The 19,097-nt window shown below is 32.7% G+C and overlaps 1 protein-coding gene across 1 annotated transcript in view; it reads left to right on the top strand.

Moving 5' to 3' along the window:
* The window catches only part of LOC115890484, a 29,343-nt gene extending 16,261 nt beyond the window's left edge, over nucleotides 1-13,082 (top strand). The window contains exons 9-14 of the mRNA XM_030910723.1: nucleotides 8,397-8,504; nucleotides 8,856-9,095; nucleotides 11,062-11,232; nucleotides 11,496-11,619; nucleotides 12,281-12,495; nucleotides 12,930-13,082. Coding sequence (XP_030766583.1) covers nucleotides 8,397-8,504; nucleotides 8,856-9,095; nucleotides 11,062-11,232; nucleotides 11,496-11,619; nucleotides 12,281-12,495; nucleotides 12,930-13,067 — 996 coding nt within the window. The 3' untranslated portion in view covers nucleotides 13,068-13,082. The remainder of the gene's footprint in view (nucleotides 1-8,396; nucleotides 8,505-8,855; nucleotides 9,096-11,061; nucleotides 11,233-11,495; nucleotides 11,620-12,280; nucleotides 12,496-12,929) is intronic.
* The last annotated feature ends 6,015 nt before the right edge of the window (nucleotides 13,083-19,097 follow it).

Raw genomic sequence — 19,097 nt, 5'->3', positions numbered from 1 at the left:
AACAAAGAAAACCAACACAGGTTTGTCGAAACAAGGACACAATATCCACATAAAGTAAATGTTTGGGCAGGGATATTCGGACACAATATTATCGGGCCATTATTTCTTACGCGAAATTTAAATGCAGAATATTATTTGGAACTACTCCAAAATCATATTTTACCTGCTTTCCATGATGCCGCTAGGGAAAATCAGGAAGTTTGGTACCAAATGGATGGCTGCTCGGCACATAGTACCCTGGCTGTTCGGGAATATTTAGATAATAGTTTTAACGGAAACGTTATTGGCCTAAATCATACAGTAAATTGGCCAACAAGGTCTCTTGATATTTCGCCAAATGGATTTCTTTCTCTGGGGCCATTTAAAAAACAGGATATACAAGGATAAAAAATACCCAAATCCAGACGAGTTAAAAAATGCTATTTCTGCCGAATGCAATAGAATTTCAGTTTACCAACTAGCGAATGCAAGAAGAGAATTTTATGATCGCCTGGGTTATTGTCTAGCAGTCGATGGAGGAATATTTGAACATCTTCTTAAATCCTAAAGTTCTAACAATTTAATAGTACCTAAATTAATATGTTATTGAATATTGTAATAATACTGTAATTAACCTTGTAATTGATTAGTTTATTTTACTTTAATTCATATTAATTTGTATTTATAAATACATCTTTAAGATTTCCGATGTAGGAATGAGTTTTCAATAATAATAAAGCCCTAAATAGGTAAATTTCTGAAATGACAACTTCATTTGACAGTTATGTTTTACCATGACTGGTGCTCATAAGTAAATACAGGGCCATAAGAAAGGAGAAATATTTAAAAAGAAATCGGAGATAACTCTTAAACGAGCTAATCAAAAATATCTAAAGTTATTCTTTTGAATGTGGGTTTTAGTGCTCTTCAATAAACCTAAATAGAATTATTCTCTAAAATAATTAGGGAAGCCAATAATTGAACCCATTAAAATTTACATGGGATTTCCTATATCCCGTTTTTAAATTCATTGTTGCCAACCATGAATATATTCGGCGCCGAGCTGACTAACTGGAATTTAAATTTCGCGCTGGAGATTCAGGTGGTAGTTCTGCTGTAAAAAATATCAAGTTGTCGCATTTGTTTATTTATTTTCTGATATTGTCGTTCGTTTTGACACTTTAGTTTTGTATTACAAGTTTTTGGTTTAAATAAATAGTATTGTCATACTTTAAGCTTAAAAATGTTTACTAGCAGACATATGGCAAAGAACCAAACCAAACCAAACCAAACCAAACCAAACCCACATTGAAAAGAATAACTTTAGATATTTTTGATTAGCCCGTTTACGAGTTATCGCCTATTTCTTTTTAAATATTTCTCCTTTCTTATGGCCCTGTGTTTACTTATGAGCACCAGTCAAGGTAAAAGATAACTGTCAAATGAAGTTGTCATTTCAGAAATTTATCTGTTTAGTGCTTTATTATTATTATTAAAAAGTCATACCTACATCGAAAATATTAGCCATGAATTACACTACCGAAGAAAAAGTATTGATGATTAAATGGCATTATCAAGGAAATAGTTATCAAAAGGTGTCGGACATGTTTGCTGCTCTGTATCCGAATAGACCGATACCTGGAAAATCTACAATCGCAAGGAATATCCAGAAATTTGGGACCAAAGCTACCCTAATAAATAACTGCAGATGTGAAGCAAGGCAGGAACAAAGATAAGATGCAAGAAATGATACCGACTTGGAAGTTTTATTGTGCGTAGAAGAGAACGACGGAAAGATCAGCACAAAGAAACTTGAGGACGAAATAGGAATAGATCACACTGCAGCGTTTCGAATTTTGAAACGACATAAATACTATTCCTTCAAATATGAAAAGCACCAAAAGCTACGAGATAGGGACGAAATACGGCGGCAGGCGTTTTGTTTTGATATGATGGAGAGAGCAAACATGGATAGGGAATTTTTAAAAAAACATATGTTTCACTGACGAATGCACGTTTACCTTAAATAATGAACCCAATGTTCAAAATTATCGATATTGGAACAAAGAAAACCAACACAGGTTTGTCGAAACAAGGACGCAATATCCACAGAAAGTAAATGTTTGGGCAGGGATATTCGGACACAATATTATCGGGCCATTATTTCTTACGCGAAATTTAAATGCAGAATATTATTTTGAACTACTCGAAAATCATATTTTACCTGCTTTACATGATGCCGCTAGGGAAAATCAGGAAGTTTGGTACCGGATGGCTGCCCGGCACATAGTACCCTGGCTGTTCGGGAATATTTAGTATATTTTATTTATTTATTAATAGTTTTAACGGAAACGTTATTGGCCTAAATCATACAGTAAATTGGCCAACAAGGTCTCCTGATATTTCGCCAAATGATTTCTTTCTCTGGGACCATTTAAAAAACAGGATATACAAGGATAAAAAATACCCAAATCTAGACGAGTTAAAAAATGCTATTTCTGCCGAATGCGATAGAATTTCAGTTTACCAACTAGCGAATGTAAGAAGAGAATTTTATGATCGCCTGGGTTATTGTCTAGCAGTTGATGTAGGAATATTTGAACATCTTCTTAAATTCTAAAGTTCTAACAATTTAATGGTTCCTAAATTAATACGTTATTGAATATTGTAATAATACTATAATTAACCTTGTAATTGATTAGTTTATTTTACTTTAATTCATATTAATTTGTATTTATAAATACATCTTTAAGATTTCCGATGTAGGAATGAGTTTTCAATAATAATAAAGCACTAAATAGGTAAATTTCTGAAATGACAACTTCATTTGACAGTTATGTTTTACCTTGACTGGTGCTCATAAGTAAATACAGGGCCATAAGAAAGGAGAAATATTTAAAAAGAAATCTTCGATAACTCGTAAACGAGCTAATCAAAAATATCTAAAGTTATTCTTTTGAATGTCGGTTTTAGTGCTCTTTAATAAACCTAAATAGAATTATTCTCTAAAATAATTAGGGAAGCCAATAATTGACCCCATTAAAATTTACATGGGATTTCCTATATCCCGTTTTTAAATTCATTGTTGCCAACCATGAATATATTCGGCGCCGAGCTGACTAACTGGAATTTAAATTTCGCGCTGGAGATTCAGGTGGTAGTTCTGCTGTAAAAAATGTCAAGTTGTCGCATTTGTTTATTTATTTTCTGATATTGTCGTTCGTTTTGACACTTTAGTTTTGTATTACAAGTTTTTGGTTTAAATAAATAGTATTGTCATACTTTAAGCTTAAAAATGTTTACTAGCAGACATATGGCAGTCGAACGTTGTTCTTTTTAGAACCTCCTTTACTGCAATGTGTACAAGATAGCTAAATAGCCGTAAAAAACTCATCGCAACTTTATTACAATATTTTGAACGGGAAAGCGAGTTATGTCCCTTAAATGCGGTTAAAAAGGTGAATTTTGTTGATGTAAATAATAACTGTTTATATATTTATAATTAATTTATTTTTGTTTCCTAAAATATGTTGATTAGAAGAAAATATATAAAAGTGGGCAACGCTGTGCCGGTCAAGCTTAATCACGTGACTAAAAGTTTATTTCGTATGAACTGTATTTCAGTAGTGGCCCGATGCACTATTGCCGGACCCTGTATAGTAGATATTTTCCAAAAATTCTTCTTTTGTCAATACTTTTTCCGAAAAACATTTTATTATACATAACGAAAACACAAGATACATGAAACATATTTAAACTTTTTGATACAAATTGGGATTTGAGCAATGGAGCATAAACATCTTTTTTGTTTTAAATTCGTATATGAAATATACTCCTTTTAAACCTCCCTGTAAAAATCAGATATTACAACTTGTGAAACACAATAATTAATATAATATGTAATTACTATTGTAATAAAAAAATATATCTTGTAGACATATGAAAACTTATCACTACTGACACAGGCTGGGGCCTGTAACACAAGACCTACATTTGGATATAGACTTGTAAAGTTTCGTAACACACGGCAACTTGGACTTACCTGTGTAGGACTTATAATTACGGAAAATATTTTACAATTGTACTTCTGTTCTGTAACTCAAAGATAACCGAGAAGATAACACTTGTAAGTTTATGTTACACATTCAATTACAATTGTAGGAAAATTTTAACCATGCTTAAAAGGTGAGTACAAAATTCTACAAGAAACAGTTTAGAAGAAGTCGTTGCTTTATTCACACGTCTAGCGCAATGTGGTCAAGTTCAAGTGATGACGAAAATGTTGAAAAAAGTTTGCCATATCGATTCAGAGAGAGAACTGACTTTGCATTCCTTTCCGTTAAAGAATTTGAGGAGCGATTTCGACTAAGTAGAGTGCAATGCCAGGATCTCGTAGAAGACCTCTTCCCGGAGCTACAAAAACAGCAGTAATCGGTGGTATGGGCTGCAGCCTCTACAGAAAATGTTGATTGCACTACACTGGTTAGGCAATGGGGTTAGCAATCTATTTTTCTAGATACCAACAAATACTCTGTTCTTCAGCGGTAAATGAAAAAGAAACAAATGGCAAAGCTTTCACTATACTATAGTCATAGTATATGTATGTGCAAGCTAATAGGAGCCTAAATGATTATGGATTAGTAGGTATTTTTTTGCAAAACACTCTATGATTATAACATACACTAACAAAACAGATACGCGATTAGACGCTTTCTATTTTTGTAATTTTGAGAATCTGTTTTAATCCAAAATACAACATAAAACACTTACCACTGCACTCTTCTTTAGATTTTGACCAAAGGGTATCTCTTGCGCATGTCCAATCTTTCTCTAAGGGCATTAATCATACGCTTTGAGGACGAGAAGCTAACTCTTTCCATTGCTTCACCTTGTCTTCTTTTCGAAGAGTATCCGAGAATGCCCCAAAAAGAACCTCTTTATTTTCTTTAATTTGCATAAGCCATTGCATTTTTCTAGCAAACACCACTTGTTTCGAAGACATTTTTACCAAAACTAATTTTAGAACGAACTTGTCTAAACAAGTCTTTTATCCCCATACGCAATAATACACAAACGAACGTTTACCTATCTAGTGCGTCTGTCCTACAACTCTTGTGCGCTTTAGCTACACTTGTCAGAAATATTCGCCGTTATTACAAGTCATTTTGAGAACTTTGTGTTACAGAAATTAACAGGAATTGTAGCTATAGTCAAGTGAAGCGAATAACTTTGAATTTGACAGTTCCCGCGGGCTTTTCTAGTGTTAATTTTATTAGGTTAGCAACTTGCGGCCCTGCTGACGCAATGCCGTCTCTAATAAAACAGCCTCACTTGACTATGGCTGAAATCGCAGTCCATAGTCAATGTAGATAGTTTTAGTGTTAAGAATAATAATTTAAAAAAATATGTGGTCATCTTTTGACAAGTTTATATTAGTTTATTAATTGTAGTAAACATTATATGGTGTGTGGTGTGAATATTTTATATGTAATTTTTTGGATTATATTTGACACTATTTTTTTCATATAACACACTATAATGTTACCCGAAACGTTTTTTTTAAACCAAATAAAAATAATGAAAAACCAAATGAAAACTTAATCAGCGTTTTTCCCGAATCTAAATCCCAAGAAAATCAAAAATTTTAGAATAATTTTACATATAAAATGACAGCGATTTTAATTTCATCGCTGATGCCTTTTTTTCTATGATATTGTATTATTTGCAAATATAATTTTTCGAACATTGATACTTGCAAAATATACATATAAATTTTGTGAATGCAAATAATAATACATCACTATTAGTAGATATTGAATGTTTTTTGTTAAATTAGATCGATTTTCAAACCCCAAAATTTAAAATATATTTTACATTTTATCCATTATCTGATGTACCTATTTATTATTTGTGTATTGTAAAACATTTGCTGCATTTGTGTGGTTCATAGTTTATTTGCCAAAGTATTTATTACTATAAATAGGTATATATATATTGTATTTATCAACAAAGAGGAAGTCTTGACCGATCAATTATAACAAAAAAATTGTTTAATTTTTACCTTCAGACCGCTATCCCCAAGAATTTTCTTCTAAGTATTTATTAACTGTATATTATGTATATTTCATGTAAACTATATCATTTTTAAAATACAATGTTTATGAATGAATATGTATTAATAACAATGTATCATGAATACATGTTTTCCATATATTCTACAACATATTTATTAATCCGTAGTATCTAACTAGCGTGACGTCATTAATCTCGCTCCGAGGCTGTTCTATTAGAGACGGCATTGGTCTGATATTTAGAAATGTCAAAAGCTGATGATATTTTACTTTTGGCAATTATGACATTCGTTTTATTATTTTCCTTTTCTATTTCACGAAAGTAAAAAGAGTTACCTATCTGATTCGTTCAGGCACTCAGTTTAAAGAATATCAGTAACTTTTTTGACAGAGGGATTTTATATTTGCCATGTTGGTAAAAAATAACGGTCAAAATTCAAAGTTATTCATTTTATAGACTATACAAGTGAATATTCAACAAGTTCTACACTTGTTACAGTTGTAGATTTTGAGTTACAGGCCCCTGGTGGAATAAAACAAAGAAATTTCTAATTTGAAATTGGCAGATTAAGATTATAAAACTGTTGAGATAACATTAATTAATTACATATTTTCCGTAATTACCTTTATTGTTTAAAATCATGCGATATCAACAAGCGATATAAGTACAAGATGGTTTTTTATCGAACTAAATCCGATTTATGATACACTCGTAAAATAAGTAGGTATATTATTTTATTAACTCGAGTAAACAACGTGATTACAGTTCGAAGGTGGTAGACAAAGTGGAATTTGTAATAAAATAATTTTAACGATATTTCACGAGGTTCAGTTCTGGGAAAAAAGCTGGGTATTTTGCCTGTGAAACAGATTGTAGATTATATGGGAAGTGTCCCACTTTCTTTGGTTTTAACTCTTTATACAGTTCAGTCTCCGGGCTTTGACAAAAGCCAGTATCTGAGACGGTTTAGATCGTTTGCTTTTTCATGGCCTTGTATTCCTTGGAGAGTTGGCATTCAGAGTAGGAGGACTTCTGAAACAAATATAAATATTATATATTTTTTTAAATGCTTCTGAGTAATGCTTCTGAGAAAACTTCTAACCAACAGAAGGCGGTAAACGTGTTAAGTGTTGTCAAAAAGAAAAAAATATATAAATAAATGCCATTATTGTCAAAAAATTTTACAATTTGTAGACAAAGGTAAAGTAAGCAAACAAAAGAGAATACAAAACAAGTATACTAATTACATTGTCAGTCTTATTGTTTAAAATAAACATTTATAAATGTTTACAATGTCAAAGAATAAAAAAGTTAAAATATGATTCAAAAATATTTAGTAAGTTTATAGTATAGTAATAGCAAATATTAGACCAGTGTTTACAACATCAAATTCGATTATCAAAATATAAGTCATTTCAATGCTTTGCGGCATGAAGAAAATGATGTTATGGAATGGATTTGATTTCAAATGGCAATTGATTGTGCATTTTTTTTCGAGTTGTATAATATTGAACTTTTAACTGACTCTGAGCGTGGGGTAGGTAGATAAAGATCTTGCTCCACGTTCCTGAGTGGATAAGTGTGAGGGGCCCTTTCTTGAGAAGCTGATACATGCTTACGTATTAGGCAAACGGATTCAAATATAAATAAGGAAGGAAGAGTTAATATTTTTAACTTTTTAAAAAAATCCTGGTAATGAGTTCTGCTGTTTAGTCCCAGTGAATAACGATCAGCTCTGTTCTGGAGCTTGAAAATGCGGTCAAATTGAGTCGCACAACACGTACCCCAGAATGGAAGGGCATATCTGAGGTGCGACTCAAAAAGTGCATAATAAACAGTTCTAGCCACTGACAAGTTAAGCTCCTTAGAAACAGATCTTAATGCAAAACAGGCAGAGCTTAATTTTTTCGACAAAGCAGATATGCACGTCCCATTTTAGAGAATTGTCTACAACAAGCCCTAAGAATTTTACAGATTTTACGACTTCAATGTTGGTGTTGTTAAGTACAAAAGGCTGCAGCGAGTTATTATACGACCAAGTTTAGTTTTAGAAATGTTGAGACTAAGGAGGTTCGAATCGCACCAAGATTTAATGGTGATTAAGTCATTTGATATAATCCTATGAAGTGCCGTGACGTCCTTGTTGCCTCTCATTCTTCATCTAATCTCTCAATTATCATCCGTAATATAAAAAAAATGTTTAGAATGGCAATTTCTCAAAAACAGACTAAACCACAAAATTAAAATATTTAAATTCTCTTCAAATTTCATTGAGTTTTAAAAATAAAGATGTTGTCATTAACTAAAAAGTACTTTTCAGTTAATTGTCAAAGTTTAAGTACTAGCTTTTCAGACATGGAGATAGAACACCCAGTACAGCTGGTTTATGGAACAGTAATCCATATTACAACGAAAGTTATTACAAGCCCTACGGATATGCCCAACTCACAAATGCAAGTATCTTAATAATAACTCAAATATTTCTTAATATATCATATACAGGGTGTTAAAAAATAGTGTATTTAACACCAAAGTGTGGTGATTATACAGATAAAAAACAAAAATGCTTATGAACATATGTATATGCCCTAATATGCTTCCCTGAAGTCATTCGCTTTGGCATTAAAATGTGTCTAAAATTTCAAAAAAAAAAATTTACCAATGTTCTTAAAATAAACAAAATATGTTATTTTTATTGACCCTTTCGAAGGCCTTTAGAAACTTTTTTACTTTAATCTGTAGAATCACCCACCGCAGTTTACACTATTTTTCCTACACCTTGTATATTTTAATATCTTCTAAAGGATGGAAAACGAAGAATGTACAACGTGGGTCTAGAGCTACGCAAGAGATACGACGAATTTTTGGGAAAAACCTGGGAAATTGGAGTTCTAGACGCTTGGTCAACTAACTATAACAGAACGAAAATGTCTACGTCCCTTGTCTTGGCAGGACTCTATCCTCCAAACAGCTGTTTGATATGGAAAAAAGACTTGGCTTGGCAACCGATCCCTTACAATTATTTACCAGTTCCTGATGATAGAGTAAGTGAATATGAGCAAATGAGCATATAATTTTTCGTTGAGTAATATTAATTTAATCTGTACAACTGTGTCCTGTTGAATAGAGCAATTTTTATCTATTTACTTATTAGTAGATTGGATTTCATCATGACAATTTTTACTCTCAAGAGCTTCAGCCGTGGAGGGAGCATTCGTTCTGTATATCGTTCATCCAGTCAATTATTGTCTTTGTACTATTAAGTGTAGATTGTAGTATTTGTCTCTGCAGATAACGTGTCTCACTTGGAAGTGTTCTGGTCTTTATTGTATTCACTACTTAAGTATATTCATTTAATTCTCATTCTTCATCTAATCTCTCATTTGATCTCGTTCTCAATTATCATCATTTTTATTTTATCTGATATGATTAATAAAAGGACAATGATCCAAAAAGAATATACCGATCTGGTATATTCAACATTTCTTGCAATTGCTGTAACGTATTTGCAACTAGAGCAGTTTCATCAGCGTATTGAAGTTTTGTGATGAATTTTGTACGTGTTTTTACCCTGACTCTTTTTATGTTGAACAGACCACCGTCGTATCTGTATCTAATGCCCAAACCTCTCTCCTGTAGTTTCCTGTCCACTATAATGGAGAGCGCTGCCATCTGCCATGAATATGTTGAATAGGAGAGGCGCTAAGGCACATCCCTGCCTAACTCCTGTGTTTGTTAGGAAGGGATCACTCAGTGATCCATGATGTGAGGTGGCACTCTTGATTTGTTGTTGTTATGGAGGCTTTTACACACTGTAAGAAATTTGTTGGGTACTCCGAACTTTTTCGTAATTGTAATTGTATCTCGGCTGTTAGGTCGTTTTGTTAGGTTGATAAATGCAACATAAAGTTTAGACTGCTGCTCTTTTACTTTTTCCTGTAGTTGGCGGATGGAGAATATGGAATCGACGATGCCGCGGTTAGTGCGAAAATCCGTTTGCGATTCTGGGAGGATTTTTTCTATATGTGGGTGCAGGCGGTTTGACATAATTTTTGCAAGCATTTTTCCTCCAATAGCCAGTAATGAAATTCACCGGTAGTTTCCGCAGTTTGATGCACTTCCTTTGTTCTTAAATATATTCACTATATTCGCGTTGCAAAAGTGCTGAGGTACCTCTCCGCTTTCCCATATGAAGAGAGCCCTAAGATTACCAATAAGTTCTTTACTTGCACATTTATAGATTTCCGCCGGATTGATTTGTTGTTTTTAAGCTGTTTTATGGATTCCTTTATTTCCTGATCTGTTATTGGGATATATAATACATCGAGGCTGTTATACTGAGGTATTGTGTTGAGTGCTTCTATATTGGGGTTGTTTTCTTGGTTAAGGATATGACAGTAATGATTTTTCCAGCGGTTTCTTATATGCTCTTCCTCTTTTAAAACTTCGCCATTCTTCACCATGATTGGGCAGTTTGCCTTCTTAGTTGAGCCGTATACTTCTTTTACAGCCTCGAAAAATTTACGATAGTCGTGATGCGTAGCATACTCTTGAATCTGATTAGCTTTTTGTGACCACCAGTTATTCTTTAATTGGTGCAGGTTTCTTCGAAGCGTGTTGTTGGCTGCTTTAAAGTTGTCTGCTAGTCTTTGATTGTATGGATTTGCGGTGACTGCTTGATGTGCTCTACGCTTTTGTTCCAACGAAGCCTGTATATGCGGTTGATTTTCGTTAAACCAGTCTGGTTGTTTGTTTTTGTTGGATTTTCCCAGTACTGTTTTCCCAGTGATGTCGACAGCTTAAGTGAAAAGCAAATGTATTAAAAAGAGATAAAAGTTGGGTTGATACATTTCTTCCGGTATTGCCGGATTTTGCATCAAAATTTCAAAGTAAACGTTTATGGAAAATGTTGCACCTAGGTTTGGAACTTTATTCTTATCACACTTAGTTACACATTTTACTACAGCTGTAATAGATTATACATATTTATCTATTTCTTGTATTTTACAGGAACTATCTTCATGGGCATGCCCGACCGTTGTTCCTTTGATATACAACACTTCAAGCACTGCCGAAAGACTTAGTGCTTATGACGGTTTAATAAAGACCCTTTCAGAGGGTACTGGCCGAGATCTGGATTACATAGATGCTCTAGATTTGTACTTCGGAATGTTAATACAGGTATAATGTTGACATTAATGTTATTTTGATATTTACACATTTCTTTACCAACTAACTGGATATTGTAGCACATATTTGAAAAATATTTGTGCTAATATACAGGGCAATTCCAAATTATTTCTACACTAGATTTGAATTTTTTTAAAAATTACTAGGTATTATATATTATTTTCAGTAAATTAATCATAAAACTGTTCTGAAAAAAAATCATATAGAGCTTTTTTAGAATATTGGGCATTTCTAAATGACAAAACGTTTTACAGAGTCAACTAGGCTTTCCATTACAAAACTGGACTGAAGCTATATATCCCGAACCACTCAAAACATATATCATAGATTTTTATTACATTGAGACCAGTACGCAAGCATTAAAGAAAGTTATAGCAGGTAAACTAAATATTCATATTTCAACAATAATGCTTAGAATAATAAATACATTACTCAAAACAATTATCGCATATTTGAATAAAAGTAATTAATACATATTTCTAAATGAAGCATGCATTTTCTGCCTTTCTCTTGTGAGTTTTTTTTAGAATAATTAGGATAGGCACTAACATGTCATTTTTAGTCAAGCGACTATTTAGTTGCAAAAGTGAAAACAATACATTCTTACGGAGCCGATCGGCTCAATATTTTATTACATTGGCGACAGACAATTTTTAATCGATCCACTATTTAGTTGCATATTTGTAACCGATATATCCATATGGAGCCGCGCTCACATGCAACCAAATAATCGACCGATCGACTTCATAAGTATGTATTGTTTTCAATTTTGCAACTAAATAGTCGGCCAACTAAGAATTACAGGTTAGAGCATAGGCTTATTGTATCGAATTTCCCTTCACAATGTCCATACTATTTAAAATCGTAAGTCACGGAATTCAAAGTGTCTTGTTTTTTAAATTAATAATATTTTTTAGAAAATACGTGATAATTGTGTTTTGAGTAGTTTATTTAATAATAATTAGACTAGCTCCTAATTTAAGTTTATTATAATATGTACTTATTCTTATTCCTATTATATTTTTGTTTTTACCTACAGGGTATCTTGTTAAGAAAATTATTAGCGATACTCAGAAAAAAATTAATGGAACTTTGACACCTGAAAATAGAAAGCTTTTCTTGTATTCTGCCCACGAGACAAACCTAGGTACTGTCATTGCTGCACTGGAACTAACAAATCTGACGGAAATTCCAGGCTATGGGTCGTATTTGACATTTGAAGTTCACAATATCGACAATGTTTATGGAATAAAGGTAGCTAGCTAAATTAGATATTATTTTACTCGGATAGTACAATTCACAGCCTATTCAGTACCAGCCGATTAACTACGCGTGTATACTACAGTAGTATCTTACTGTGCCTAGATCGAAAATTTCTATGTAACAGACTAAAAGTTGAACAGCTGGTACTGAATAAGCTGTGGTACTAATATTCCTTTTCTGATACTGTGCTAACAATTACAAAAAGTCGTACAATTCTGTGTAACTAAAACAATTTTTTTTACATTCAAATTGTATAAGACAAGCGTCTTTAAAAAAAATTAGAATAAATCTAGCAGAACTCTAGTATAATTTGTTAAAAATATACATTGATAGTTGATTTAAAATTTTCTCATTATCATAGTAAATAATTCGAAATTGTTGATTAACAAGTAATTTGAGATATGTAATTTTCGTTTTTGTTTTAGATATTTTTTCAGAACTACGAAAGTGAAGATCCTATTCTACTTACACTGCCAGGTTGTCAAGAATTTTGTCCCTTTGATGATTTTGTAAATCTGACTGCCGACATTATACCCTTATCTGATAGCGAGTGTACCGGCTGAAAAAAGAATATTTGACATTTTTTTAAATAAATCTCATATGAGAAAGATTTATTATTTATTTTCCTACTACCTGTTATACCCATACAATAGCTAAAAACAAATAATTCGTTTATTAAATTACTATAATAGTTATAACAGAGAACGTTCCTATCGCGACGAGGAAATGTATAAGGACAAACAGGAATGACACTCTAAACATTTCTTTTTGCTTTTTTTAATGTAGAATGTAGAATGAGTAAGAGGGGGGGGGGTAATCACTGCGACCTTAAAGATCTATTGTGCCCCCCTTCCTTGAGTCATCACAGTCTATAATCCATCATACCACTGTTGTAGAGGGGACAGGGTATTTCCCATCCTCTTCTGGCAACAGTTCTTCCTCCGAGGGTACACACCCTTCTACGGTTGGAGTTTGGCCCTCCGTGCCGCCCTTCACAGTCGAGGAGCTTAGTTGAGATGGAGCTGAGGTTAGGTTAGGTTAGGTGGAGGCTAGAGGATCTGTCTCCATTTTCTCCACCTTTTTAACTTGGTCTCTCCTTAGCTTAGACCTAATACCGGTGTTGTCCCGTATCTATAATAGAGGATATGTCCCTCTTTCTCTATTGCCTCCTTGGATTTGAGGTCAATTCCTATTGTGAGGACCTGACCACGACCCTCCTCCCTCGAGTTGATGACTCGCCAACTCGATGTCCTTACATTGAAGTTCTTGAGATACACAATCTATGAGGATCATGCCCACCCGAAAGTGTATCCCCGCAAAACGCAGCTGACCCACATTTTGTAGATCGTTGTGTTGCGATCCGATCGCCACTACTTCATCCAGTATAGCCTCTTCTAGAGACGTTTGTTGGTCGGTGTCAGAGCAACCTCTAGGAAATCCTTTGGCAGCACCGTCATTTTCACTTGTCCAGCAATAGCGGCAAAGCTGGTTGCCTCCCGGTGCTGGACGGCTTTCCATCCTGGCTTTTATAGGGCTATTATATACCGATCTGGTCATCGAAACTGCGTGATTTGGATTTTACCATGTAAGACAGTGATGCCCGCAGGTTAAGGAAAAATCAAATGTATTAAAAAGAGATAAGGTAGATATTGCCGGATTTTGCATCGAAATTTCAAACCGCACAAGTAGGAGTTTACCAAAAATGTTGCATCTAGGGTTGGAACTTTTATTTTCACAATTAGTTACTCATTTTACAATAGCTCTAATAGATTATGTTTAGCTTAGATATATTATTTTCATTTCAGTAGTGTACATAACAAATTTTAAAATAGTTTTTTTTTCTACACACATAAAAACCGGCAACACTGTATGCCGCTTCTTATTTTGTCTCTCTGTCCCTCAACCGGTCAGTTATATTTATCTCTATCGCATGCATTAAAATAGAGATCACGTAGATAAAGTGTGTAGGATGGTATATTTAGTTAACTGATCTGTCGTTTTAATTTGAAAATTGCAGTATGTAGTGTTGATAAGTACTCTGCAATATAAATTATACTCAGAAAAACAGGTAACGTGTTCTGAATACCTATATTTTCTCATTTTTTTCCTCATTTTGTATCAAACGTTCTCAAAATTCTAATTTTTCTCGAGAATAATAAGAAAAAACGAGAAAATTCACAGTAAAATTTAAAAAATAATTGGATTCACTTTCTAACGCGGTATTATAAATTCTCGGCATTAGGCTTTTTTTCAGGTATATTCTTGTTCTTTCATGGGGAACGTTCTCCAAAAATAAATTCTTGAGAATTTTACAAGATTAGTTGCTAATTGTTAGTATTCTTCTGTTCATTATTTTAAAACCAGAGAAATCAGAACTTAATGACAATATGGTGAATGAAAATAATTTAAAGACGATATTCAACAATTTTATTTCAGCTAAATGGACTGAGTACTGAGTCAATTTTTAATTGTTTTTGTATGGGAATAAAAGAATATCTCAATAAAGAAGGTTCAATTTAAAATCAAACTGAATGTTTAATAACTTATTTAAATAATATTGACATTAAGAAACTGTCGTTCCAAAAAATAGGATTCTTGTACACCAAATGGCGAATGAGCTTTAGTTTAGGTTTATTTAGTTATTTGAATTAATAATAAATGTAGAGTAAATAAAGTACAGAAAATTATTCTAAAAAATTAATTGAGATAAGAATCAAAAATTAAATTTAATTATTTATTATTAATTGTTTATTAAGCAACGTGTCTCTCGTTTAAATATTTTTAAATATGTGAAATACAACCATTTACTGCACTAGATTTTGTAAAAATCATTATAATAAAACTTTTGCGACTAAATGGTGAAGGTATTTTTTAGAGAAAATTAAAAAAAAAACATGAAAATATAGTAAATGATTTTTTTCTGAAGTCCTAAAAATCAAAAGGCGTTTCTATGGTAACATCATTTAGATTTCATTTTCGGATAGATGGATATTATTAATTTCCATTAATGTCATATTTCCTACTGTTGTTAAAGTATCACATTTTCCGTTCTATTATCAACCTTTCCGTAGAAATAAACTAAATAAATTTTCTTTAATATTTTAAAACAGTAAAAAATATGACGGTAATTAAAATTCTATTAATAAGAATCTGTCAAAGAGTGAAATCGAAATGAAGGAATAATTAAGCCCTTAGATACATCATAAAATATAGAATATATAACATGCCATACACTTATAAAAAACAAAAAAACTCAATCACATTTACACACCTATATAGCAAGAAAAATATGGAGAAATATAAAAATATCACCAGTGAAACACATAATACGAGTGAAGAAAAGAATGAGTAAAAAACAATTTTATGATGAAACAAAGAATTACTTAGTATTTCATCAAATCTTTGAATTGAGAAACAGTATCAGCAAACGATCTGCCCTTCATAATTGGCTGATGCACGGGAAAAGTAGTATAATTCGAAATTTGGGAAAAATGAGTTAAGTTGCGACACCGTTTCTAAAAATGACTATTTTCGTTGGGTAAAGTAGTATAACTCCTTCTCAATGGTAAAAGGTAGATACAAAATGTTCGATTAGTATAAGTCAATAAACCTTTTTTTATCGAGCGGGAAAAAAAGAATAAGTCTACTTATACTATTTTACACGGTTAGCCTATCATAAATTGTTACGACTTATACTAATTTTCACATCCCTGTAAGTACGTCATAACGGAATTTTGCGTGAACAGACTTCGTGACTTTGCGTGACATGTTTTCAGGACACTTTTGATTTTTCAAATGGGTATATCACTACAGTTTTGATCAAAAAAAATAGTTCAATATTAGGAATTATAGAAGATGACAGACGAGGGTCAGCAGCTCCAAAAAATAAAATTAGTGCTCCAGACATTGATTTGGTGAAAAACATATTCTCGATATTCCCGCATATGAGAGCCATTACTGCCGACAGCAATCAACATGGAAGTACTTACCTCCGCATTACACGCTTTCGTGCATGTTAATAATATGTTAAATGGAATATCGGAAATAGGATTGTTACCCGGAAGATTTACGAGAGTGTTTTTAAACTATGAATATCAAAATAAAAAGTCCTCAAAAAGACACCTGCCAGAGTTGCGATATATCAACAATGTTAATAAAGGCAACTAAAGATGAAGTGGACATCTCAGAATATCAGGAAAAACTAAGAAAGCATCAAGAAGATGCTGAGACTGCTTACAATCAAAAAAAGATAGACAAAGATAAATTCAAAAACGACAAAAGTAACCTTCGTACAAAACACATAACGACAAAGTAACCTATACCTTCGATTTACAATAGTGTCTACCAACACCTTCTCTTGCTACCTCTGTTGCTTTCTATAAACGGCAATTGTGGGCGTTTAACTTGACAATCCACAGATGTAATGACAACTCTTCTTTTAATATGATGTGGCATGAGGCCATATCAAGTCGAGGGGCTAATAATATTGCATCATATCTCTTCAAACACTTAAGTGAATGCCTTTCTCCAGAAGTAAAACAGGTCACCTTATATTCAGATACGTGCTCCGGCCAAAATAAAAACTGGCATTTAGCTGTCATGTTCACTATATTACTTCAAAAAGTGAAGCACTTAAAAACTCTGGATTACAAGTTCCTTGTATCTGGCCACACACACATGGAATCAGATTGGGATCATTCAGTCATTGAAAAAAAGAAGTCTAAATACGAATCACCAATACATCATCCTCCAGACTGGTACCAACTTGTGCGTTTATGTGGAAAGTCTAAACAATTTTCAGTCACTGCGATGAATAAGGAAGATTTTTTCGATTTTGCTAGTTTGCTGAACACCAATTTTCAGAAAAAAAAATGACGACCTGGGAGAGAAAATTATTTGGCAAAATATAAAATGACTTCGATACGAAAAAGATGTGGGTGTTGTCAAGTAAAAAGAAACTTTAGATCCTGAGGAGAGATCCAAGACTAATCAACTAAAAAGGCATCCGACAGGATAAAAAAATTGGCATACCTGCAATCATCAAGTCTCCAAATCCAATCAGCCAAGAAAAAAACAAAATTTGCTTGAGTTACTGCCCTACATAGACGAAACCTTCCACGTCTTTTACCGAAGTCTAGTGACGAAAAAATCAGTCAAGGACGCACTTGTTGCCGACGACATTCATGAAGAAGAAAATTAAATTTAATATTCTACCTGTGTTCGTGTTTTACTAGTTTTGTAATAATTATTTTTTTAATAAAAAGATCTTAATGAAAATACTGCGAGTTTTAAAGTCTTGTGTCAAATAGTATAAGTGATTCATACTTCGTGTTAAATAGTATAAGTCATCAAATTTTCTATTTTTCATTATGAAAATAACCAAGAATCGTTGTACAATATGTAATAATGGAAATATTGTGAAATTTTGACTTATCAATAAATAAATACACCAGATATATTTTTTCTCTGATTTCAGAACTAAGAACAAACTTAAATCATGCATAACTCAAAACAACGATTTTCGACTTATACTACTTTTCACGCGCATCAGCCAATTACCCACAGACAAATTTATATTTTTAATTTTTAAACTTTCAAGGTAGTATTTTAACTGACCTCTCTAGTTTCCGAGATCCCAATGATAAGGCTCGAATTTGGGACACCCTGTACACAGCACCACAGCCACCCTGTGTATGTCGTAGTTTATTGACGTTTCTCGTAAACTATATATGTTTTTCCAATTAGTGAAAGCATGTTAAAAGTGAGTTCCGTTCTCCTTTTACCACCGCATCTGTCACAAACATCTACCTGTCAATCAATGCTGTCAAAGCTTAACTACGTTTTCGCCTCGAACAAACGCGCAGCCACTATAGAAGCAGGAAATTAAACTGGTTTCAAAACATAAAATTTAATTCTGCCTTTCCTTTTCTACCTTTACGCCGGCGAATAGGTTCGTTACAATTAATGGGAATATTGTCGGTTTAACAACATATTGCATTATTTAATAAGGAATTAAATATAAATGACTTTTTCCCTCGGTTCCCGGAAAGAGCTGTAAAGCCCCGTCTACAGCGTCAACGTTTTCAGGCGGATTTGGGAGGGGGCCGATAACCGATGATAACGTATATTAATTTTCAACATAGTTAGAAATAATACACGTCGATTGGGTTTTTTTAAGACAAATTTTGGGTTTTAAATGTATTAAGCATTTTCAATGCCTCCGTTTATCAAATAATACGAATCACTTATGATTGGTGAAAAGATATTTGATATATGACACACGATATACAGGCGTGTCCTAGAAGTAAGTGCAAATATTTTAACTGGGTAGTATGAGTTCAACACGAAGAAACACGTCTATCAGGTTTTTTTTCGCGAAAAAAAATTTGGATTACGAAATTTTTTGGAATTTTTTTTTAAGTTTTTAGTTAAAAAACATGAATTTTCTTGATAATTGGCAACACAGGTAGTAGAATAAATTTAAAAAAAAAAAAAAAAAAAAAAAAAAAAAAAAAAAAAAAAAAAAAAAAAACAAAAACAATAATTTTATTTTGTGGGAAATTTTCCAAAGTACAATAACTCCGTTATTTTGT

Source organism: Sitophilus oryzae, unplaced genomic scaffold (assembly GCF_002938485.1).
Source record: "Sitophilus oryzae breed Bouriz unplaced genomic scaffold, Soryzae_2.0 scaffold_866_pilon_pilon, whole genome shotgun sequence".
NCBI lineage: Eukaryota > Metazoa > Arthropoda > Insecta > Coleoptera > Curculionidae > Sitophilus > Sitophilus oryzae.
Note: the sequence above shows the minus strand (reverse complement) of the source record. Positions and strands in the feature narration are given on the sequence as shown.